General features: G+C 29.4%; 1 protein-coding gene across 1 annotated transcript in view; it reads left to right on the forward strand.

The window, feature by feature from the left end:
* The first annotated feature begins 4,713 nt into the window (after nt 1-4,713).
* The window catches only part of LOC126902022 (uncharacterized), a 96,281-nt gene continuing 77,314 nt past the window's right edge, over nt 4,714-23,680 (forward strand). Inside the window, exons 1-3 of the mRNA XM_050679046.1 lie at nt 4,714-5,136; nt 5,315-5,383; nt 5,542-5,634. Of these exons, the coding sequence (XP_050535003.1) occupies nt 4,714-5,136; nt 5,315-5,383; nt 5,542-5,634 (585 nt within the window). The remainder of the gene's footprint in view (nt 5,137-5,314; nt 5,384-5,541; nt 5,635-23,680) is intronic.

Consider the following 23,680-nt stretch of genomic DNA (forward strand, 5'->3'; position numbering starts at 1 on the left):
TTTCAGACACCTGTATCACACCTAGTATAGCGTACTTTCTCAGGCGTCAACATCAGTTTTTCTGAATGGCTGACAATACAATTCAATTCACGCAAATAAACCTGCATCACAGTAAAGGGGCCAGTAGTGTATTACTAAGGACCCTAACTGAGAAGCCTACAATATCCTTACAAATAGCACTTATTCAGGAACCATGGATAAATGGTGACCAGATTAAGGGGCTAAATCTAAGGAATTTTAAACTGTTTTATAAACAAACAGATAAACCAAGAACTTACATTTTGGTTAATAATAAAGTTAAAGCCAGCTTGATACTTAATCTATCAAGTGCAGACTTGACTATTATTAAAGTAACACTAAATGATGGTAAAATATTATAGTAGCTTCAGGATACATACCATATGAGGACATAGACCCAGGTAGGAACCTAACTATGCTCTTTAAATATTTGATATATATATTTGATGAACAAACATTTTCCTGACTGTGCAATTAACAACAAAGAACAGGAACATGATGCACAGGACAAACGTGTGACCTGTTCTGATTGGAGACTAACCAGGAAAGTGATAACCCCAGGTGGAATAAAATGGGCAATAAAAGCCTTTGGCAGTTTTAAAGCTGCAGGCTGTGACGAAATTTTCCCTGCACTTCTGCAAGAAGGGTTAGAGATAATCGTCCCCCATCTCTGCAAAATATTTAGGGCATGCCTTGCCTATTGTTATCAACCAGAAAGCTGGCGTAAGGTTAGGGTGGTGTTTATACCCAAACCTAACCGCACTAACTATTATGAAGCAAAATCCTACAGACCAATAAGTCTTACTTCTTTTCTTCTTAAGACTATGGAGAAACTTATTGATAGGTACATCAAGGAGGGGCCTCTTAAGGAGAACACTTTACATGAAAACCAACATACGTATCAAACAGGGAAATCTACTGATACAGCTCTACACTGCTTAACTACTAAGATAGGGAAAGCTGTAGAGAATAAAATGTATGCAGTAGGTATATTCCTGGATATCGAAGGGGCTTTTGACAATACTCCCTTCGATGCTATGTGTGAATTTGCACGACAGCATGGAATAGAACCACTTATTATTAAGTGGATGGAATCCATGCTTAAGGAACGCTCCATTTTGGGACAGCTCAATGAGACCAAAGTAATCAAGAGTGTCAAACAGGAATGCCCACAAAGTGGGGTTCTATCCCCCTTGCTATGTTGTCTAGTATTGGACTCGCTTATTAGAGAGTTAAACAAATATTGTTATACACAAGCCTATGCAGATGACTTAGTTATAGCAGTGGTAGGTAAATTCCCAGACACTATTATAGACTTAGCACAACAGAGACTTAACACTATACATATATGGTGTAGTAAGTACGGTCTATCTGTTAATCCAAATAAAGCAGAGGTTTTTATGTTCACTAGAAGGAGAATAGGACTAGACAGTCTTGACACTTTTAGTCTAAATGGACAAGAAATTAGCTTAAAATCGGAAGTAAAATACTTAGGTATTATCTTGGTAGTAAGCTAAAATGGAAATCACATGTTGAGTCAAGAATCAAAAAAGCAATGACCACATTGTGGACTTGCAGCAGAGCCTTGGGAAAGACATGGAGTCTTAAACCAAGAGTTATGTATTGGTTGTACACATTAGTGATTAAACCTATGATATTGTACGGTGCCCTAGTCTGGTGGACCAGAACAGCAGTCATTACAGCTAGGAAAGAACTTAGTCGTACACAGAGAATGGCTGCTATGGCCATCACTGGAGCATTAAGAACTACACCAACGGTCGCATTAGAGGCACTAATTGGATTGCCTCCTCTGCATCTAGAGGTGAAAGCTCACGCCAAAGCTACAGCACTAAGATTCCACAACTTAGGTATGTGGACTTTGGAGAGTGATACAACAGAACATGGTAAAATACTAAAAGAGATAGACCAGTGCTTTCTGGAATACCCCTTGGACTAACTTGGATCAAACCGGTTCTTAAGAATAACATTCCCTACAAAGTGGAGATCACTACACGTAGAGAATGGAATATCAACCATCTGACAGAAAAAGGAGGATTTGTGATATATAGATGGATCCAAAAAATCAGGAAAGGTAGGTGCTGGAATTTGGGGTTTAAAGCCACGAATAAATGTCAGTATGTCATTGGCACAACACCCTCTGTTTTCCAAGCAGAGATGATGGCGATACTGGTAGGGGCTCAGAACCTGCTGTTATACAAAAATAAGAAGATAACTATCTTAAGTGATAGTCAAGCGGCTTTGAAGGCACTCTGTAACGATCAGGTGAATTCAAAGCTGGTCCTCGAATGCAGGGAAACTTTAGAATCACTATCGAGGTTCAACAAAGTTACACTAGCGTGGGTACCGGGACACAACGGTGTCATAGGAAATGAGAATGCCAACTTTCTAGCCAGGAAAGGAGCAGAGAATACCTATGTTGGACCAGAACCAGTGATAGGACTCACTGAGAAATCGCTCAAAGCACTACCCAAGAATTGGTGCAGAGAACAACACAGGAAAATCTGGAAGTGTTTGGTAGTACCTAGACAATCTAAAATGTTTATCAAGACCCCTGGTTTACAGTTGGGTGATCTTAATAGCATGACTAGACATCAAATAAGCACCCTGACTGGTCTACTGACAGAACATGGTCACCTGCTTAAACATCTTAACGCAATGGGGGTATCGGAATCACCATTGTGCAGGAAGTGTGGAGTAGAAGAGGAAGACTCATTTCACATCATGTGCGAATGTGAAGCCTTGTCCACACTAAGATCAAACTACTTGAATAAACCTTTTCCTGAAAAAGAGGATATTAAAAACCTAAAACCCAGAGAGATACTTAATTTCGCCAAAAAGACAGGACTCTTTGGTCATCTTTAGAGGTGACTTTATGGTTGGTAATGTATTAACACTTTGGTGATAACACTTAGGTGGGTAAACAGAATCAAGACAAATCGGTATGAGGTGCGCACAATGGACCAACAGGTCTGAGTGCATGGGCATTATGTCCACCTCGATAATAACTAAAACTAAAAACTAAAGTCTAGTACAAAAAATGATGTCAGGATAATTATGAATGATGAGACGAAAAGTAAAGTATAAGAAGTAGATAGGAAAAGTCATGGAATTTTAGTCGCAAAATTGATTTTCGAGAAAAAAGTGCTGAATGTTATAAGTGCCTATACACCACAAGTGGGAAGTGATTAAATGGCCAAGGAAGTATTTTGAAGAGAGATAATTGAGATCATGCAAGAAGTAGAATATAGAAAAACAGAAAGAACACCGAAGAAAAATCCAGAATCTGGTAGAGGAAATTGGAAGGAGAATATGAAAAAGAGTTTTTAAAAACGGTAAAAGAGAGGACGGTATGAAATGTTGAGGCAGACATAAATTATGTGCGGAATATATTTGCTAGTCATATATAGAACACTGTAAAGGAAAATGTTGGTAAGAGTAGGAGTCGAATGGCAGAAAACAAGGACACCTGGTAGTGGGATGAGAACGTTTAAAAAATCATAGAAAGTAAGAAAAATCAATTGAAAGTATAGCAGAAGAGCGAAAGGAGAGAAGATTGGATGGAGTATAAACGCTTGTGTTAAGAAGTCAAGTGTCCAGTAAGTAAGGAGTAGTTTAAGATGGATGATAGGTTAAGAACAAAGGCGAGAAAGAAGTCTATAGTAGTATATATTATATCTATATTATGTATTAGCCTATTAAATAGATCAACTCAAAATTTAAATAGCATAATTATAACACTATAATGTTTTTCTATGTATATAGAATAACATTACATTATTGGAAGCATCGCCTTTAATTACATACAATTTACAACGTTTCTATTTAACACTACAAATATTGAATTAAATAGTTTTATGAAAAATTGATGATTATTGTGTTTGTATTATTTTCATTTCGATACTATCTATATTATCACGATATACGTTCATCGTTTAGATATGTCGAATAAAAAACATGATGTTAAAATAGTAATACTTTAAATCTTCATTCTTTAAAATACCATTATAATTATAACTTATTAAGATTTTAAATTATATTGAACTCAATCATATCAAATAAATACATTTATTTTTATTTTTTATTAAAATTGTTGAGATTTTTTTTAATGAATCCGTATAACAATTTATTTAAAAACTTACCAATTCATCAAACTGACAATATTATTAAATCAAAATTTCTCAATTCATTAAAGATAATTAATTTTCTTTATTTATTATGTGGATTTAGAAACCTGTCATACTGTGTATGGCCATTTAAATTTTTAATTTTGAAAGGTTCAAGAGTGCACTTTCTTGATGAATTTTTTCGAATAGGAATCTACTTTTTACTATCATTTATTTTTCTTCAAAGACCACCATTTTATTATTTTTACTATGAATTAATTCATTTTTGGGTAACATTTTTGGTTGCTCGGTATAGTGAAAAAATAACAACAAAGTAAGTAAATTATTCTAACTTTAACATAAAAATTTTATTGTCATATTTCAAAACATTTGCAGGTTCATCGAAAATATGCTCTACTATGATTTTAGATATTCTGCTCTTCCATCGCTTATTGAAATGCCTGCATTTAATAATAAATTTTGGATTTCAATTTTAATACTATTCTTCACTTTTAAAATAATAATACTCACTATACTAACACTGGCGGTCCCTAGTAGAAGATTCAGCATCATGGAATTCATAACAAATTTCTTCTTTGGCATACCAAGAATAACTGATTTTGTTATAGTTTTTAGTGCATGTTTCTTCTTAAGACAAATAGGACATAGATTTTCCATTTTAAATAAATTTTGGAAACAATTACCAGGGGAACTTATTAGAGCACCAGGCCATTGGTCTAAGGATGAAATTGCTATGCTAATAGAGAGTTGCAGACTACTTCATGCTAATCTCAGTGATATTCTCAAATCATTTAGTTATGCATATGGTCCTATATTAGTGTTCTTCTTGTTATTCCTATTTATAGACATGGCATATAGTATGTTTATTATTTTATATTTAAATATACCAATGACTCCAGCAATTTTCGTATTAGCACAAAATAGTCTATTCATCATTGTACTTCTGAAACAAGCAACATGGACTTTTAATCTGGTAATTTTAGACAATCTTTCATTAGTAAGACAGTAACTATTGAGAAAACATTAATTTAATTATTTTAATTTAAATTATTTAATACAAAATAATTAAAAAGAATTACAATTTATTAATCATGTACCTTTATATTTTAATTTACTTAATAAATAAATAAAATAAAGCATTGTACATTTAGAAAAGGAAAATTATTTCATTTTTGCGATTATGTCAAATTGCCGATTTACCGGAAGAAATAAGAATACAGGTGATTATTAAAAATAGTAACATAAAATACTTTGGGTATGAATTGTATGGGTAATAAGTTAAATTATTTTATAAAATTAGTACTTTTATAGATGTCATTCTTAGTATGTAATATTTTATTTGTTTAAATTTCGTTTAAAGTAATTTTATAATTTATAGTTGCAGTTTTTTATGAAGCAAGTTTCTTGTTATAAAAATAATGAGTTGGCAGCAAGTGGCACATTTAAATACAATTTAAAACTAATTTTATCGGTAAGGATTTATTATAAATACTCAATAAAGTATTATATAAATTATTATTATTATAACAGTTATAAAATCATGAAAGTATGAAGTAAAACCAATTAACTAACATATTTATGTTAATTAGCATATTAATTAAGATAATAATAAATAAACATATAATTATTCAATAGAGATGGTGAAATTTATTTAATTTTCTCTATTACTATTTGTTATAATTCATAAATTAATTGGTTATTGTTAACATAATTTATTTATTCTACACATAAAAAATTATAAATAAATTATTTACATACATTGTATACAGGTTACTTCATTTTTTACAATAATTATTTCTTCGTTCTCAACTCAAAATATCGTTGGAAATTTCAAAAAAGTTACCTGAACATTAGAGCTTATAATTTTAACATTAAGTACTTTCTCAGTGTATGTAATGATTTTCCATTTAAAAGACATTTAAACTTGGGTTATTATTTTTTGCTATAATATTGCGCAAAGTATACATTTTTTTAGTCTTAGACACTCCTACCCGCAACTAATACGACGAGTTAATAAAAAATACTATACAGAACCGAAATTTTGCATAAAATTTTTGTTTTTTTCGGCATTATTTCATAAATGATTAGATTTATCGAAAAAATGTGAAAGACCAACTTGTTTTTATAACATCACACAGTCATGGATTTTTTATTGTCAATATTGACTATCAATAGATATACTTTCTGTATTGTCAGTTAGTATATTTATAAACTCACAGCAATGTCCCTAACTACCATTGATAATAAATGCTGCGTCCCTGCGAATATTGATGTCAAAAGTAACCAATATCTACATGTATTTGTAATCCGCTGTGTATTATATATGCATATTAACTCAAAAATTTGAAACTATAAGTGTTTATATTTAATAAACGAATAAGTTTATATTAAAAATTCAAATACCATTGACTATTAAATTCAAAAATACTCAGTACAGTGAGATCGCGGCACTGTGGGGATGTGGCATAATTGGGTCCAGTATAGATTTAATCATTTAAAATCACTGTCAATATAATCACTTCGATTCACATCTGTAGATAGTGTTTAATTTTAAAAAAATTATGGATTATTCCAGAAGCTACTTGATCTCTTATTTCCTTATTTATATTCTGATTATAAGTTATATGATTTATAAGTGTAATATATAAATATATAAAGGGAAATGGTTTTATTAAAAAAAAAAAAGTTTGTCAAATGAAAGAGGTTATAAAATTAAAACTTGTAAGCCAAACAAATACAAATCAGCCTCACTTACTTTACAAGAACCCAATGAGTTGGTCCACCCTGGGCCGAGGCAAAGCTGGAGCACCAGGGATTTTGTACCTTATCCTATGGGGAAAGGTTATGAAGACTAGTAATAATTTAAGATAACAATGATTAGATTTTATTAAATATTATAATTTAATTTTGTAATTATCATAACAAAATACAATTTCTTGAAAAATTAAAACATTCTACTAAAGAATATATATATATATATATAATCATAAAATAATAGAAAGAAAAATCTATATATATATTAAATACCAAATTTTATGTTAAACACAAAATGTAAAAAAAAGAAAACACTATGAACAATTAACTTAAGGTCAAGGATTCCCAAGGAACTATAGGATTAATAGTATGTATAAAATAATAAGTATGCCACAAGTATATTCCAAAATGATTCAGTCAATAATATTTTTTTTTTTGCCCCATAAATTATTTATTTTACTTAAACTTTAGCATTTGCCACATATAACTGTAAAACAGTAAATTGTGTTTCATTGCACTTATCTAAAATTAAATGTCTACAGACATCCAGGCATCAGAACGGCCTCTGGATTTTCTATGTAATGTAACAATACATGATTCGTATATAGTGCTCACCTAGACACTATTTAAGTGTTCATTATCAGCCAAATTTGCTGAGATACCAAATTCTGGATAAATAACTTTTGGCATAATGTTAAATAATTTATTTAAGAAGGTACTAACAAGATAAAAGAAAAACAGAATAAAATAGTAGGGTAACCTGGGCATGACCGATCCAACGCATGGGTCAGGGTAAAATGGACATGTCACCAACGTCAATGGGTATTCCCTACATAAATGTAGGGGACCCAATGAGATGTTCACCATGTCCACCCTGACCACACCCGAGGACCTGTCAGGTCACGAAAGAATAATCAAAGAAACGGGAAAGACTTGACCATAATTAAAATTTATATAGTCAGTAACTAATATAAGAAGAAGAAAAAAAACATACCGTGTGGTCAGTTAACCAAATAAAAGATAACATAAATAATTTTACATGAGCACATTGTGCAAAGAGAAAAAAAAAATCCAAAGGAAGATATACCATATTATTGTTGAGATGTCCAAATCTTGTTGATTGTATACAGTGCCATAATGATGGCCAAGCCAAAATGACAAACTTCTACTCCATCCTTGAACTGGACGGCAACAGACAGAAAAATTTGACAAAGATGATGATGTTAGGTCAAAAGGTGTATATGTTGATGATGATGATGTTGAGAAATTCTTTTTTGAACATAACCGTGATTTTTTCTTATGTCGGCTTGATCATACATGGGAGAGGGTACTTGACAGTGTGTTCATCATTATGGTTTTTTAGGATGAGAATCACAGGTGGTAGGAAATATATATCAATTTAATCAATAATTATGTGTGTATGTGCAACACTGAACCTACGGATGTACGACGTGCACTGTTTGAATACAGTTACCTGTGACCTGATACTCATGATTATTTTATTACGTTACAAACTATCAAATAGATTTTTTTTACAAAAATCTTACTTTTTTTTTTACTTTGATATTAGTTTTCACCTTGAAAACAAACTAAAGTCTGAAATTTTTTTTTTTCATTTAAATTTTACTACATAAGCTTTAATTTAATATATGTATATATAAAAGTATCAGTATTTCCGAAACATATTCAAAATTAAGTTGAAAAAGTTATTTTTTTATATGCATATTTATGTTTTCAGCTCCTCCTGTATAAAGGATAAAAGTCCGATTAAAAAAAAATATATCGTATAAAATTACTATGCTAAAGTAAAGCAAAAAAATTTATAATACTAATAATGACATGGTCTAATTTATGTATTTTTCCACCCAAAATCTCAAGCTTTTTTAGTTATAAAATGTTGAGTATCTAATAGATGACTTTGATATTAGTATTTTTAATTTCAATCAAAGTAACAATTTTTTATGATAAAGATTTTAAAAGAATTTTGTTTAATTTAATTTAAAAAATTACATAAGATATTTTCAAATTTTATAAGTCAATGTCCTATTTCATAATATTGACATATGAGAGTGATATATTTGTTTATTGATACGAGAATATTTCATCCGTAGTCAACTTGAATTTTGCAAAAAATGATTGGTTGAAACATTATAGTTTCTATGTTAATAGTATAGAAATTATAATTTTTATTTTATATATTTTTTAAAAAAAAAAAGTTGAAAATGGTTTTCTTAAATTTCCTAACATTAATATTTATTTTATAATTACAAAACTCTATAGTATCAAACATTTTATTTGAACTAAATTATAATTATATATATTTTTAATTTAATTAGATAGCAGTTGCTCTTGTTAAATGTTTTTCAACTATGATACAAATGAAGAGCCAGGAAAGATTCTTATCATTAGTCAGCTTTACTTCAGATTACATTCAACAAAACAAAACAATAAATCCGTAACACTATTTTATAAAGTCGGCTAAATTAGAGGCAGGTAGTTCGGACCGGTTGGCCAACTATCTAGCGTGAATTCAGAGGGGATCGGTGCTAACTTCTGGGCTGAGAGGGCATGAGGAATGCCTGTAGTTTCAAGGACTGTTATTCGCAAGAACCAAGTTAAGGAAGAAAGACGTAGCAACATTTTCTATACTTCTTATTCATTTTTTTTTGTTGTTGTAAGTTATTTTCTTAAAATAAAGCAAGTCATTTTGGATTTGATTAATCACTATAAGTAAGTTTGTTTTTTTTTTTTGTTGCATAGAATAAATTTATAAATATTTATACAAATTTATAAATAAAACAATTTTATTGATAGTAACATTTAGAGCAATTCTAAATACAAACTAACTACATGAGTCAACCGTAACCGAAAATAAGTGACCATATAATGGTGTCGTCGCCCCACGGGGTGCCGTAACTATGTTTCATCTCTTATTTCAGTCTCCTAGTCATCATTGTTGGCGCACTGCAGTGGTCGATTGACGTCTAAGGTATTTGTTCAAAGCGGTACTCTACTGTTATGTGCCGTCGATACTATGCGGATACCACGACATGTTGAGGGATATTTGCGCAATATTCACAGATTTAGCTACACGACGTAACGCATATAGTATTAGTTGTTTAACCAGCGTAGGCTACTCATGCAGTTAGGTTATAATGTCGTAATATACTCGTCACATTCAATATAACAGTAGGCTACTTTGTTTGTGTCCACATTAATGCCCGTTCATTTAATCTTTTCATTTAAGATTATTAACACTTTTATTTATAAATTATATTCATATTATTAGAATAACATGATTATTATTATCAAACAAATAATTTTGTTATTATTAAGTATTATTAAGCAAACTGTTGCTTAATATATTATATAACACACGAATCTATGTATTAATTTATATATTTTATGTATTAATTTACATATTTTATATATTAATTTATATATTTTATGATTAATTATAAATAAACAATAACATTACAAGAATGAGACAATGGTGATTTTCGGGTATATAAAATTTTATAAAAGGCAGAACAATCCCTCATAGTCGCCCTGTTTCAATCGCGATCTCGACATCGATATGTAAATTTTGTGATCACCATTGTCAAAATTCTAACATGTTAATTTATGATTTTTAACACAAATTACGATTTATCTTAATGTATTTTTGCTGATATTTTTTATTGTAAACCCATAATTTATCATATTAATGTTAGCTAAAATTATTATATTTAGATAAAATATAATATAAATCTGCAAATAGTATCTTAAACCATATCTGTTTTTTGATATGCAACCATATTGTTTGTCATACTGACTTATTTTTGTTAAAATTATAGGAATTTTTCTATCGGCGTATATCGATGTAAATTCTCTTACAATTGCATGAAGCGTCCCACACCAAACTATAGATGATTGCCGACATGTAGCATATAAAAGAAGACAACCATATAAATTTATGTTAGTAATCTGCAAATAAATATATAACCGTATTGTACAGAGTAATGCATATATCATTAACCAATTAAATAATAAAATATTTTATTAATAATAAAAATGATTATTTGATTTCTTTTAAGTATGTGTTTATCTAATTATCAAGAAGTATTTTTATTTCCATCCCTTATACCTTATAAGGGTGTCAATTTTATTTTTTTAATTGATAACATATGTAATAATTGCCTTATAAAATAGAAAAAATTGACGTGTGAGATAATTATAGTTTAAATAATTAATATTTAAATCAGTTATAGTAAATATGATAGTTATAATACTCTAAACAATACTACGTTGCATAATGAATACATAATAGTATTAAACACAAACAGTTTTTATATTTTTAAAAAAAAAATTAACTTAACTAACGATTTTATTAATATTAATATTTTATTAATATGGTGAGCTAAAATGTTTTTCTTTAAAAAATCGCACCTTGAAATACTTTTGTCCGTCTTGTGAAAAAGGCTTACGCGATATTCCAGAATTAAAAGGTTTAATAAATCGATTGTTAACAGAAGTAAACCAACTTAAATTGTCAAATAGTGCAAACTCAGCCATTTCTGAAGATTTCATAATTAATGAATTAAATGATCGTAATCTGAGAGCTTCCAATTTAATTATGTATAATATTCCGGAATCAACAGCTGTTAATACTGCTGATAAAATCAGACATGATGAAGTACAAGTATCTAATATTATTAGCTCCATTGTTAGTGATTCGGCTATCAAGCCATTAAAGTTGATAAGATTGGGTAAACTAGTTCAAGCTAACTCTAAGCCTCGCCCAATTAAGATAGTGTTACCTACACCGCGAGATGCATTTGATGTTTTGAGAAATAAAAAAAAATTAAATTCTATCCAGCCTTCATCGGACATTTTTATCAGCTCTGATCGTACTCCTTATCAAAGGACATTTATGAATAAACTTCGCGATGAATTAAAGGCACGTATATCCAAGGGAGAAAACAATAAAATTTGTAAAAGGTACACCTGCAATTGTTCCAAGGGATCGCCGTTCAACTAATCTGATAAATAATTTTTTACATTGAATATTTTTTATCAAAATGTAAGGGGTTTACTGACTAAACTCCCCTTTTTTCGTAATTCTATTATAAATTTACATAATGATATAATATTTATCTCCGAAACATGGTTAAATAATAATGTGTGTGATGCTGAACTTGGCTTTGAAGCTTTTAATCTATTCAGAAACGATCGACAAGGTAGGGGAGGAGGTGTTTTAATTGCCGTAAAAAAAAAAAATTAAATGTGAGAAAATTAGTATAAACTCCTTAGGTGAAATTGATCAGCTATTTTTAAAACTTAGTTTATCAAATGAAGTTACCGTCATTATTGGGTGTGTTTATATACCACCTTCTGTGTCCATTGAAAGCTACTCTGAGCATTGTGATTTACTGGAATCTATAGCCTTAAAATTCATTGATAGTTATTTTCTTATAGCCGGGGATTTTAATCTAAACTCATTTGATTGGTCTAGTGATCCTATAAGTCAAAATCATTTATCTGGTAATATAATATCTAATTGCTATATAAATCTTTTAAAGTTAAAACAAGTTAATAATATAAGTAATGTTAATAACAGACATCTTGATTGTTTGTTTACAAACGGTAATGTTATGTCAAACTACCCTAGTGACTCTATAGTTCAAAAGGCTGATATATATCACCCTCCTTTTGATTCAATTATAAAATTTGATGTACCAAATGTTATTTATCAGTCCAATAATCTACCAATGTATAACTTTAACAAATGTAATTATAATGATATTTCAAATTTTCTCTCTAATATAAACTTCGATCTAAACTTAGAATACGTTTCACTAGAGGACTCAATAATTAAGTTTTATGAAATAATTAATCACTCTTTCTCTATCTTTGTGCCTAAAATTATAATTAATGAAAATTATTCTCCAATATGGGCTAATAAAAACCTTAAAAATTTAATTATTAGTAAAAAATATGCTCACAAGAAATATAAGATTAGTGGTTTTTATTCAGATTATTTAGTTTTTTCAGCTCTTCGAAAACAATGTAAGCATCTAACATCTCTAACTCATTCAAAATTTATGTCTAATATTGAAGATAACATTCAAGTAAATATAAAGTTTTTTTGGAAATATATTAATTCTTTAAAAAAGAATAAAAATTCAAATATTCCTGATTTTGTATCTTATAATCAAATTCTATCTTCAAACAATGAAGAAAAAGTTCAGTTTTTTGCCAATCATTTTTCTAGTGTATATGTTAAACCTGTTAATTCATCAAATGTTAAAATTTCCTCACATGCATCAAAAAATATTCTTAATTTACACGAATGGTCGATTAGCGAAAATGAGATTTATGAATACTTAACTACATTAGATATTCACTCTGGATCTGGTCCTGATGGAGTACCGCCTGTTTTTTTGAAGAACTGTAAAGATGTTCTTGTTAAACCATTGTATTATATTTTTAATAAATCTTTAAAAATGGGTTTGTTTCCGGAAATTTGGAAAAAGTCATACGTAACTCCAATACATAAGTCAGGTGATAAATCAAATGTTTGTAACTATAGACCTATATCTAAATTATCAGCTATTCCTAAAATGTTTGAAGCCATTATCACTAAAAAGTTATCAGTTTTAATGTCACAACAACTAGTTAGCAATCAACATGTTTTTAGACAAAAAAAATCAACGCTTACTAATCTTCTTTTATATCAATCAAAAATTATTTCTGCTTTTAATGAGGGGCAGCAAATTGATGCAATATACACAGATTTTCAAAAAGCATTTGACAAAGTAAACCATAAACTCTTATCATTAAAATTAGAATATTTTGGATTAAATGGCTCGTTTTTAAATTGGATTAAATCGTATTTGGTTAATCGGACACAAGTCGTAAAATTGCTCTCAGTTGTTTCAAATGATATTAAAGTACACTCTGGGGTGCCACAAGGTTCTCATTTAGGTCCTTTATTATTTATTTTATATATTAATGACTTGCCTAGTATTTTTGATACCCCTATAAATATTTTATTGTTTGCTGATGATGCCAAAATATTTACAGTTATCAACTCAATGAGTGATTGTATTAAATTACAGTTAAACATTGAAAAACTATATGATTGGAGTGTTACAAATGAATTACCTCTGAACTTAAGCAAATGTAGAGTAATATCATTTTCCCGTAAAAAAGATCCCATTTTCTTTAACTATAGTTTGTGTAATTCCATTTTAACTTGGGTTGATTTCATAAGTGATTTGGGAATAATTTTTGAGGATAATCTTTCGTTTACTAGACATATAAATTTGTCAGTCAGTAATGCTTTTAAGAGTTTGGGTTTTCTTAATAGAAATACTAAACATTTTAAAAACATAAATACTTTAAAATTGTTAAATTTTTCTCTTGTCAGATCAAAGCTTGAGTTTGGTACTTTAGTTTGGTCCCCTAATTATGCTGTTTACACTAATTTATTAGAAAACGTCCAATACAAGTATACGAAATCTATCTGTTTTAAATTGAATATTAATCTTTCTAGGGATTCATATTATTTAGATTCTACTCAGTTAGGTATTTCATCTTGTGAACTTAGAAGAAGAGTTAGTGATCTTATGTTTTTATATGACTTACTAAATAGTTATGTAGATTGCCCAGAGTTACTTTCAATAGTTGGCTTTAGAACTAGTCAAATAAACCTTAGAGTTATTAAATTGTTACATGTTCCTTTCTGTACCACTAATTATAGCTCAGCATCATATTTTCCTTGAGTACTATTGTTAGCTAATAAAATTCTAAACATTGTTGATTTTTTCTATATGTCTCGTGATGTCTTTAAATTGAATATTTATAATGCATTATCTAATTGTGTATTGTAATTTATTTATATCTTATTGTTTATTATTAATCTGATAGTATTTAGTTAAAATTGTATTTTTTCATTTAATTTATGTTAAACTAAGAAATTATTGTATTTATTCTATCGCATTATGTTAAAGGGTTTTTTTTACCCGTTTATAATTTAAAATAAAAATAAAATAATAGTATTAAACACAAACAGTTTTTATATTTAAAAAAAAAAAATTAACTTAACTAACGATTTTATTAATATGAGTTTTACTTTAAAATTCAAATCAATCATAGCTTAAAAAAAAATTAATTAAGTACTTACGATAGGATACAAAATATTTATTCCCCTTCCAAAAGATGGTACCCCATGAAAAACGATTTTAACAGTGGATATAAGTATGATCTTGTAAATAATTAACGCTATTCTCACAATATCATAAACGCTCTTTTTTGACATTTGGTAGATACTTTATTTTAATAAATAATCAGTGTATTCATTATTACAAGAAGATATAAAAAATTTATTTATATCAAACGATTTTTCAGTTACATGATTTTTGTTTACAAAAAAAAAGTTCTTTAGACTTTTACAGTACCGAAAATTAAATAAAGTGAGTAATAATCAAATTATTAATATTACATAAAGCTATGAATATTAATAAAATATTTTGTAACTAAAATAGTTGCTTATTCCCTTTACAATTATTACAATTTGCATTATCATAGTCTACTTTTTATGATTTAAGAAATCTGAAAAAAAAAAAATAAATTCAAGAACAGAAACAGAAAATTTTTTTAATTTACCTTGATCTTTTAATTTTTTTAGTTTTTAAACTATAACTAATTTATTTTTAACTTCAAAATTTCTCACAAAAACTTGTTACGATTAAATTATGTATTCCATATGCTTACTTAGAAATTTTTCTATTAGTTTGTAACGTAATAAAATTATCATGAGTATCAGGTCACAGGTAACTGTATTCAAACAGTGCGCGTCGTACATCCGTAGGTTCAGTGTTGCACATACACACATAATTATTTATTAAATTGATATATATTTCCTACCATCTGTGATTCTCATCCTAAAAAACCATAATAATGAACACACTGTCAAGTACCCTCTCCCATGTGTGATCAAGCTGGCATAAGAAAAAATATGGTTATGTTCAAAAAAAAAAAGAAGCTCTCAATCATCATTCGTTTTTCTTCACTACTTCTTCTTCGTTTGGATCAATGGCATTGTCTCCTCAATATTTTTGACATGTGTTATGAATCCGTGATGGAGGAGTAAAGTTTTTTCAATTTGGCTTAGCCATCATAATGGCATCAACACCAATACATTTTCTTGGGCATTCAACAACGAAGTATTATCACATGGTATATTTTTGATCCTTTTCTGTTTGATATAATTTGTTTTGCATATGTAAATTACTTCATTATGTTATGGGCTATGACTATTTCGTCATCCTCTTATTTTTTAGTTAATGACTATAGGGATTGTAACTATGATTTGAGATTATGTTATATTGTCAATTCTTTCTGTTCTTTAATTTTCTTTCTTCACCTTACGTGAGTTGACAGTTCCTCGGGTGTGGTCAGGGTGGACATGGTGAACATCTCAATGGGTCCCCTACATTTATGTAGGGGATACCCATTGACGTTGGTGACATGTCCATTTTACCCTGACCCATACGATGGATCTGTCATACCCACGTTACCCTTCTATTTTCTTTGTTTTCTCCTGTTGGTACATTATTGAATTAATTATTTGATCCAGTTAATAGTTGATATGTCGAGTCGATCTGAAATGGACTTTTAAAGACTGATTATGTGTAATTATACAATTCACAAAATACAAAGGCCGTTCTGAAGCCTGTATGTCTGTAGACATTTAGTTCTAATTGCAATAAATCATAATGTTACCGCTATGTGTGCCAAATAATGCATGTAAATAAAAGATAATTTATTGGGCAGGAATCATATTAACTGGATCTGTTTTCATTTACCTGTTTCTGTTATGACTTGTGGTTTCATATCTATTATCTTAGACTTTCTATTCATATTTCCTTTTAGAATCCTTGACCATCATTTATTTGTTTATAGTATTTTATTTCACATACTGTTAATTTGATTCAATATATTTTATTTATTAATATGCTTTAATTGTTCATTAAAATTTTTTGTCATAATAATAAAAACAAAAAAAAAACAATGAACTTATAATAATTAATAAATTTTAATCATTGTTATCATAACGAATTACTATTTTTCATTACCTTTCCCCATAGAATAAGGTACAAAATCCCTGGTGCTCCGGCTTTGCCTCAGCCCAGGGTGGACCCTTCTTGGGGTCCTTGTAAAGTTAGGCTGATGTTTATTAGTTTAGCTTACAAGGTTAATAATTAATAATGTTTATGATTGTTCATATCTTCTAATATTTTTATGTTATTGATTTTTAATGTTTTAAACAGCTTTATTATTTTGTTTAATGTTAAATATTGGCAAATTTTATTATAATACAGATACTTAACAACAATTTTTCCATTTTATGGTAAATCTTAAGAAAAAATGTTTGGGTTTTTTTATTTATGTATATTTTTTAATTCATCACCTATAAATTACTTTTAAAATCATCCCTTATAAATTATAGAGATGTCAACTTTATTTTTTTTAATGGCAACATACACAATATACTAGTTTATTTAATAGATAATGTAGTAAATAAAAAATTTATATCGAAAATAAATTTTGGACCAGTACTTCGGAAGCTATTACAATTTAATGTTATAATTGAAGATGTGAAGTGTGTGCAGCTATTTTTATCAATAGTCATTTTCTGGCTGTACTCTTCCTCTAGCCAAGTTATAAAGTTTTTATCGACCAGTCATTTTCTTAATTACATTATTTTATATTAAATAATCTAGTTAATCATGTATGTTGCTATTTGAAAAATAAAATAGAAACCGCTATAAGTTATAAGGGATGATTCTAAAAAGTAATTCATAGCTAATAAATCAAGAAATATACATAACTAAAAAAAACTGAACAATTTTTTCCTATATTATATTTATTTTGCCAATAATCAAGTGGTTTATAATGGACCGACCATTCTATATATATATATATATCTCTATGGTTTCAATCCGTGGATTGGTTTGCAGCCATCTTCCTTTCTTCTCTATTATCCGCTTTCCTTTTCATTTCTACATATGAGTTGCATCCTAGGTCTTTTATTATCTGTTAAATATATTGCAATCTTAGTCTTCCTCTATGGTTCTGCCCCTCTATGCATCCTTCTATAATCAGTTTTAACAATCCTTCATTATGGCTATACTCCATATATATGTTTTCAATAAATTCTTTCTTATTTTAGGCTAATGTTTCTTGATGCAAGTAGATTTTTCTTGTTAAAGGCTATTTTATCTTGACAGATGAGTTTTATTATTTCACTCCTATTTCTTCCATCATTGCTGATTGTACTCCTCAGGTATGCAAATTCATCTACTTGTTGTACTGTTAGGTTCCCTCGTAGTTTTATATGTACTTTGGTTTTATTTTCCCTTCCACACACGAGTACTTTTGTTTTTTGCACGTTATTTTCATACGCAAATCCCTAATGAATATTTCATCCAAAGTTTTCATCAGTTGATCTAAATCTTTCTCATTTTCAGCAATAAGGCTATGTCATCGGCAATGCGCAACATACTTATCTTCTGACTGCTGATTTTTATCCCTAGATTGGTATCTTCTTGAATATGTGCGTTGATTATAATTGGAGATATCGTGCATCCTTGTCTAACTCCTTTATTTATTTTTGCTTCTACTTATCTTAATTTTTACAACAGATACCTAATCTTTATATAATTTATACAGAAGTTTCCTATCTGCGTGCTTTATTCCCATTTTTGTTGATTGTTCTATTTTGGATTCAATATGTTGGAATATAATCTTTGTTAGTGTTTTAGAGGCATGGGATAGCACTGCTATCATAGCAGGCTAATTATACGGAATTCTTCACATTTTTTCGCTGCTCATTTCTTTGGGATGGGGATAATTATACTTTATACGTAATTCATCAGTTACGTATATATCTCTGATAATTTGAAATAATTTGTTTTTAACTTTTTCTCCCAACTCTTTCCAAAGCTCCGCTTGCATTCCATCAATTCCTGCTGCTATTTTATTCTTTAGATTCTTCAAAGCTTTATCGAACTACTCCTTCATAACTGGGTCCAATTTGTATCCTTTTCCTTTAGTTTGCTCTTCTTCATTTGTTTCATTTCCCTTAAGTGTTTCTCCCTCATTCAGAGTTTCTAAATATTCCTTCCATATTTTGGCTATATATTTTCGTTCATATAAGATTTCTCCATTGTTATCTTCTACTTCTCCAGATCTGGTTTGCCAAAGAACTTTTTCACCATTTTATATGCTTCCTCTTTACTTCCTGTTTTCATAAGGGTTTCTATTTCACTACACCCTTCTTCCAGATATTTTTCTTTGGATTCTTATGATTTCCTAATAACTAGATTCCTCAGTATTCTATATCTTTCTTGTACTTCGATACTATTCGAACTTTTCTATTTCCTTTTTTTCTCTATTATGTTGACAATTTCAGTTGTAATCCAATCCTCTCTCCCTGTAACGTTTTCGTATGCTTAAGTTTTTTTTGCAGTGTTCGTGATTGTATCTTTCAAGTTCTGCCATGTTTCTTTAATGTTTTGGGGTTCTGGGGATTCTTTAGAAATTGCGTCATTTATGCACTCACTATATTGTTTCTTGATTTCTTCATATCTTAGGTTTTTAATTTGCCATTTCACCATTTTCTTTTTATCCATTATTCTTTTAAATTAAAGATTACACTTCTTCATGATTAGGTTATGGTCGCTATTTATATCTGCTCATAGGTAACTTCTACTTTCTTTTACATGATTCCTAAATTTGTTCTTTACCATAATATAGTCTATTTGATACCTTTTTCTGTCTACCGGCATTTTCAACGTGTATCTTCTTCTTCAATAGAGATTAAAACTATTGTTTGTGACTGTAAAGTTGTATTTTGCACAAAACTATAAAAGGTGTTCACCTTTATCGTTTCGTTTTCCCAAACCAAAGGTGAATAACCTTTTAAGTTCATTACATTTTCTTCCCCCGCGGTGGAATTCCAGTCACACATTACATCAGTTTCTCTTCCCCTTTAACATTTTCAATTAATTTGTCTATATTTTCATATACTTTTTCTAGCTCTTAGTCACTACTATTTGTTGTTGGCATATATACTTAAACTACTATTGTGTATTTTGGTTTCGTCTGGAACTTGACTAGAATAATTCTATTATCGTATTTTATATAGACTTTAACTTTTTCACCTATGGTTTTATTTATTATAATCCCTACTCCTCCTATGCCAGGTTTTTTCTCTGATGCTCCTGTATATATATATATATATATATATAGGTGTGTGTGTTTATTTTAAAGTCATTTAAATTTTTTGATAACTCCACATAATGTATTCACACGTTGCACAGATTTCCGATTGTAATTTTTTTTTGAAATCTGCTATAATATTGTAGCGTTACGCTACAGCTTTAGTACTTTTTATCAGTTGCAAGAAAGTTCGCTGGACAGCGCTGTTTGACAACTTTTATTCAAAAGAATATAAATTAATGTATTTTTTTATTTTTATTATATTTATCATAATGTTGGTAAATTATTTTATGTTACATATCAGTCCTAACGGGAACTCGAAAATGAAATGGGAAATTAGAATACGCATTTTACTCATGGAGGGTATTAAAAAATAAATGATCAGTGGGCGATTGTTCTACACTACTCGGGTGGTGACGGGTAGTATAAAGTACACCGTCACTACTTGTACAATTATTCTAATTATTCTAATAATTCTTCTATTAGTTTTTTTCTTTATGTTATTTAATAACCGCGTTAAAGTTTTACTAGTGATTGCAATATTAATTGCCGACTAGTTTTCATCCATTCACCGTTCCATTGAGTAAGTTTCTTTATTTTTTTCCTTACATCTTAATATTTATTATATATAATTTTCAACGGTGTTCGTAACTACGCGTTACCAACCGTGATCAAAATTATATATTTTAAAATTCTTTTCTTTAAAAGTTAGTACAATCTTCAACGGTGATCATAACCATTGCGTTATCAACCGTGATCAAGATTACTAGCTTTTCCTAAATATTCCTTTTTAATCCTTTGCAACGGTGCTCGTAATAACGCTTTACCAACCGTGATCCAAAGGGTTAGATTCCACCACTTACATAATACAGTTCATCTTCAACGGTGATCATAACCTCCGTGTTATCAACCATGATCAAGATAACTGTCTTTTTGTAAAAGTCCCCTTAATCTTTTGCAACGATGTTCATAACTACTCGTTACCAACCGTGATACAAAGTGTTATACTTCTATTTTCACCTTAAATTAAATAGTTCCTAAAGTAAGACTGATATGATAGTTAGCTGTTTAATATATATTCATCTTTTTTTTAAATAAAACATAACAAATCGATTATTTGAACAATTTGCGTTAATTTTCGTATTTAAAGTTAGTAAAAAACAAATTTAAAAGAGATCAAACAAAGAAACGTTTCAATATCTATAAAAGTGTGGTATCACTTTGAGAATAAAATCAGATATCACACCAATTTCAACATCATCTTTATATATACATATATAAATAAACTCATTAATTATATTTTTTGAAATAATAAACAAATTTTTACAACAAAATTTAAAAATGGTTTTCATTTGTCACAATATAGAACCATTCACCTCTTGAGTATATTTCAAAATATTTTAGGTCAGATTATACCTTATAAAGTCGTACAGAGAAAATTATCTACAAGTTAATACCTAAAAATATTTTCATCTAAATGTTGTAAGACATTGTAATATATTTTCGACACTATTTAATACCCTATACTTTCAATTAGTTTGTGAAAACTTACTCCGCATGATAAACATACAATTTATTTAATTAAAATCAGCCTATGACATGTAGAAGTTTTGTAACCTTACTTTCTTAATGTTTTTTGTAGTAACTAATTCTTCATCTTCTATTTCCTCGCCTTAATATCAACTACTTAACACTCTTATCCTAAGCTTCCACTTAACACGATCTCCCACATCATCTACGCTCATGTCAGCCGTCCTCATATCGTAGTTACTAATTAATTTTGAAAAAAATATTTTTCTTTATAAAAAATTTAATTTAAATGTAATGTAATAAACAAAATTTGCTATCGATATTTTCATTATTATTTAATTTTATCAATCAGAACTCTCTTATTCTACAATAAGAAACATTAATAATGCAATAAAAATACACGAATAATAATAATACTTTAATTAACACTTTTTTATTTTAATTCATGTAAAAACCATTTTAAACATATTAATCATAAACAAATACGAAGCAACTTTTTTCCTAATTAAAAACATTCTTAATTATTTAAGATAAAATTTACTTTTTATGAAAGTCAAAATTCCATTTAACATTTGTTTTAACAATCTAAAAATCAAAAAATATTTAAAAACAAAATCCGATTAACAATTTAGATTTTAAATTATTTTGCATATAATATGAAAATAATAAATTTTTAATTATTATGTAACAAAACACAGTGTACATCAATTAGGAAAACAAAACATTTTTTGTAGTGAAAACTTCTCTTGAGGGGCTCTGGATTTCATTGGAATAAACAGGTGAAACGAGTTAACGACACTGACAAATGTATATCTGTACACATACATTCTTTATGTATACAGTGTTATTCGATAGTATATTATTAGATTCAGAAGATCTTAAGGTTTAAACATGAAAGACAATATCGGGCATATGCCCTCCCCTACTAGCCCTGCACGCAATAACTCTGTCCATGAAATTCACCATCACCCGAACACACACATCTACATCGATTTGGCCAAGAACTCGTTGAATTTCACGCTTGAGTTCCGTCACATTTTTAGGTTTGTTTTCGTAGACTTGTGACTTAGTGTAACCCCACAAAAAAAAGTCACATGATCGAGGTGGATAGACTTAGTCTCCCCGCAACGAGATTAGTCGGTCTGGAAATCTCGCACGAAGGAGTGCAACTGTTTCTGCTGATGTGTGGCACGTTGCATCATCCTGTTGGAACCAAAGGTTATTGATGTTCATTTGATCCAATTGAGGCCATAGGAAATCAGTGAGCATTGCTCGGTACCGAACTCCATTAACAGTGACTGCATTATTTTCTTTGTCTTCAAAAAAGAAAGGGCCGATCAAACCTTCACTCCAAATCCCACACCAAACCGTAACTCGTTGAGGATGCATTTCTCGTTCTTGAAAAACTCTTGGGTGCTCAGCTCCCCATATTCGGCAATTATGCTTGTTAACAAAGCCATTGAAATGGAAATTGGCTTCGTCACTGAAAATTATGCGCTTACCAAAATCCTGGTTTTCTTGTTCCATTTTCAAGATCCAATCCCAAAATTGCCGTCGTTTTCCGTGATCTGTTGGTTTGAGTTCTTGAGTTAATTGCACTTTGTAAGTGAAGATCTTTTGTAAAAACCCTAATAACCCTAATGCACAGATGATGCTGACATGTTCATTTCTTGAGCACAACGGCGATGAGATTTTCGTGGACTCATCAGAACTGAATCACGCACAAGAGCCACATTTGCCTTATCCGACCACTTTGATGACGTCTTCAACTGAACCACTTGCTTCGAATTTTGTGACTAAACGACAAACAGTTGATTCTTTTGGAGCATTATGATGCCCTATAATCGTACGTAGACAGCGAATGGTGGCTGCGAAACTTTCACTAATTCTATAATAAGTTTGAATGAACAAATACGTTGTTTTGTAGTGTATGATTTGGTATATTTTTTTTTATAAATTTGAAC

The sequence above is a fragment of the Daktulosphaira vitifoliae genome, unplaced genomic scaffold, assembly GCF_025091365.1.
Source record: "Daktulosphaira vitifoliae isolate Bord-2020 unplaced genomic scaffold, ASM2509136v1 Scaffold_3, whole genome shotgun sequence".
Lineage (NCBI taxonomy): Eukaryota > Metazoa > Arthropoda > Insecta > Hemiptera > Phylloxeridae > Daktulosphaira > Daktulosphaira vitifoliae.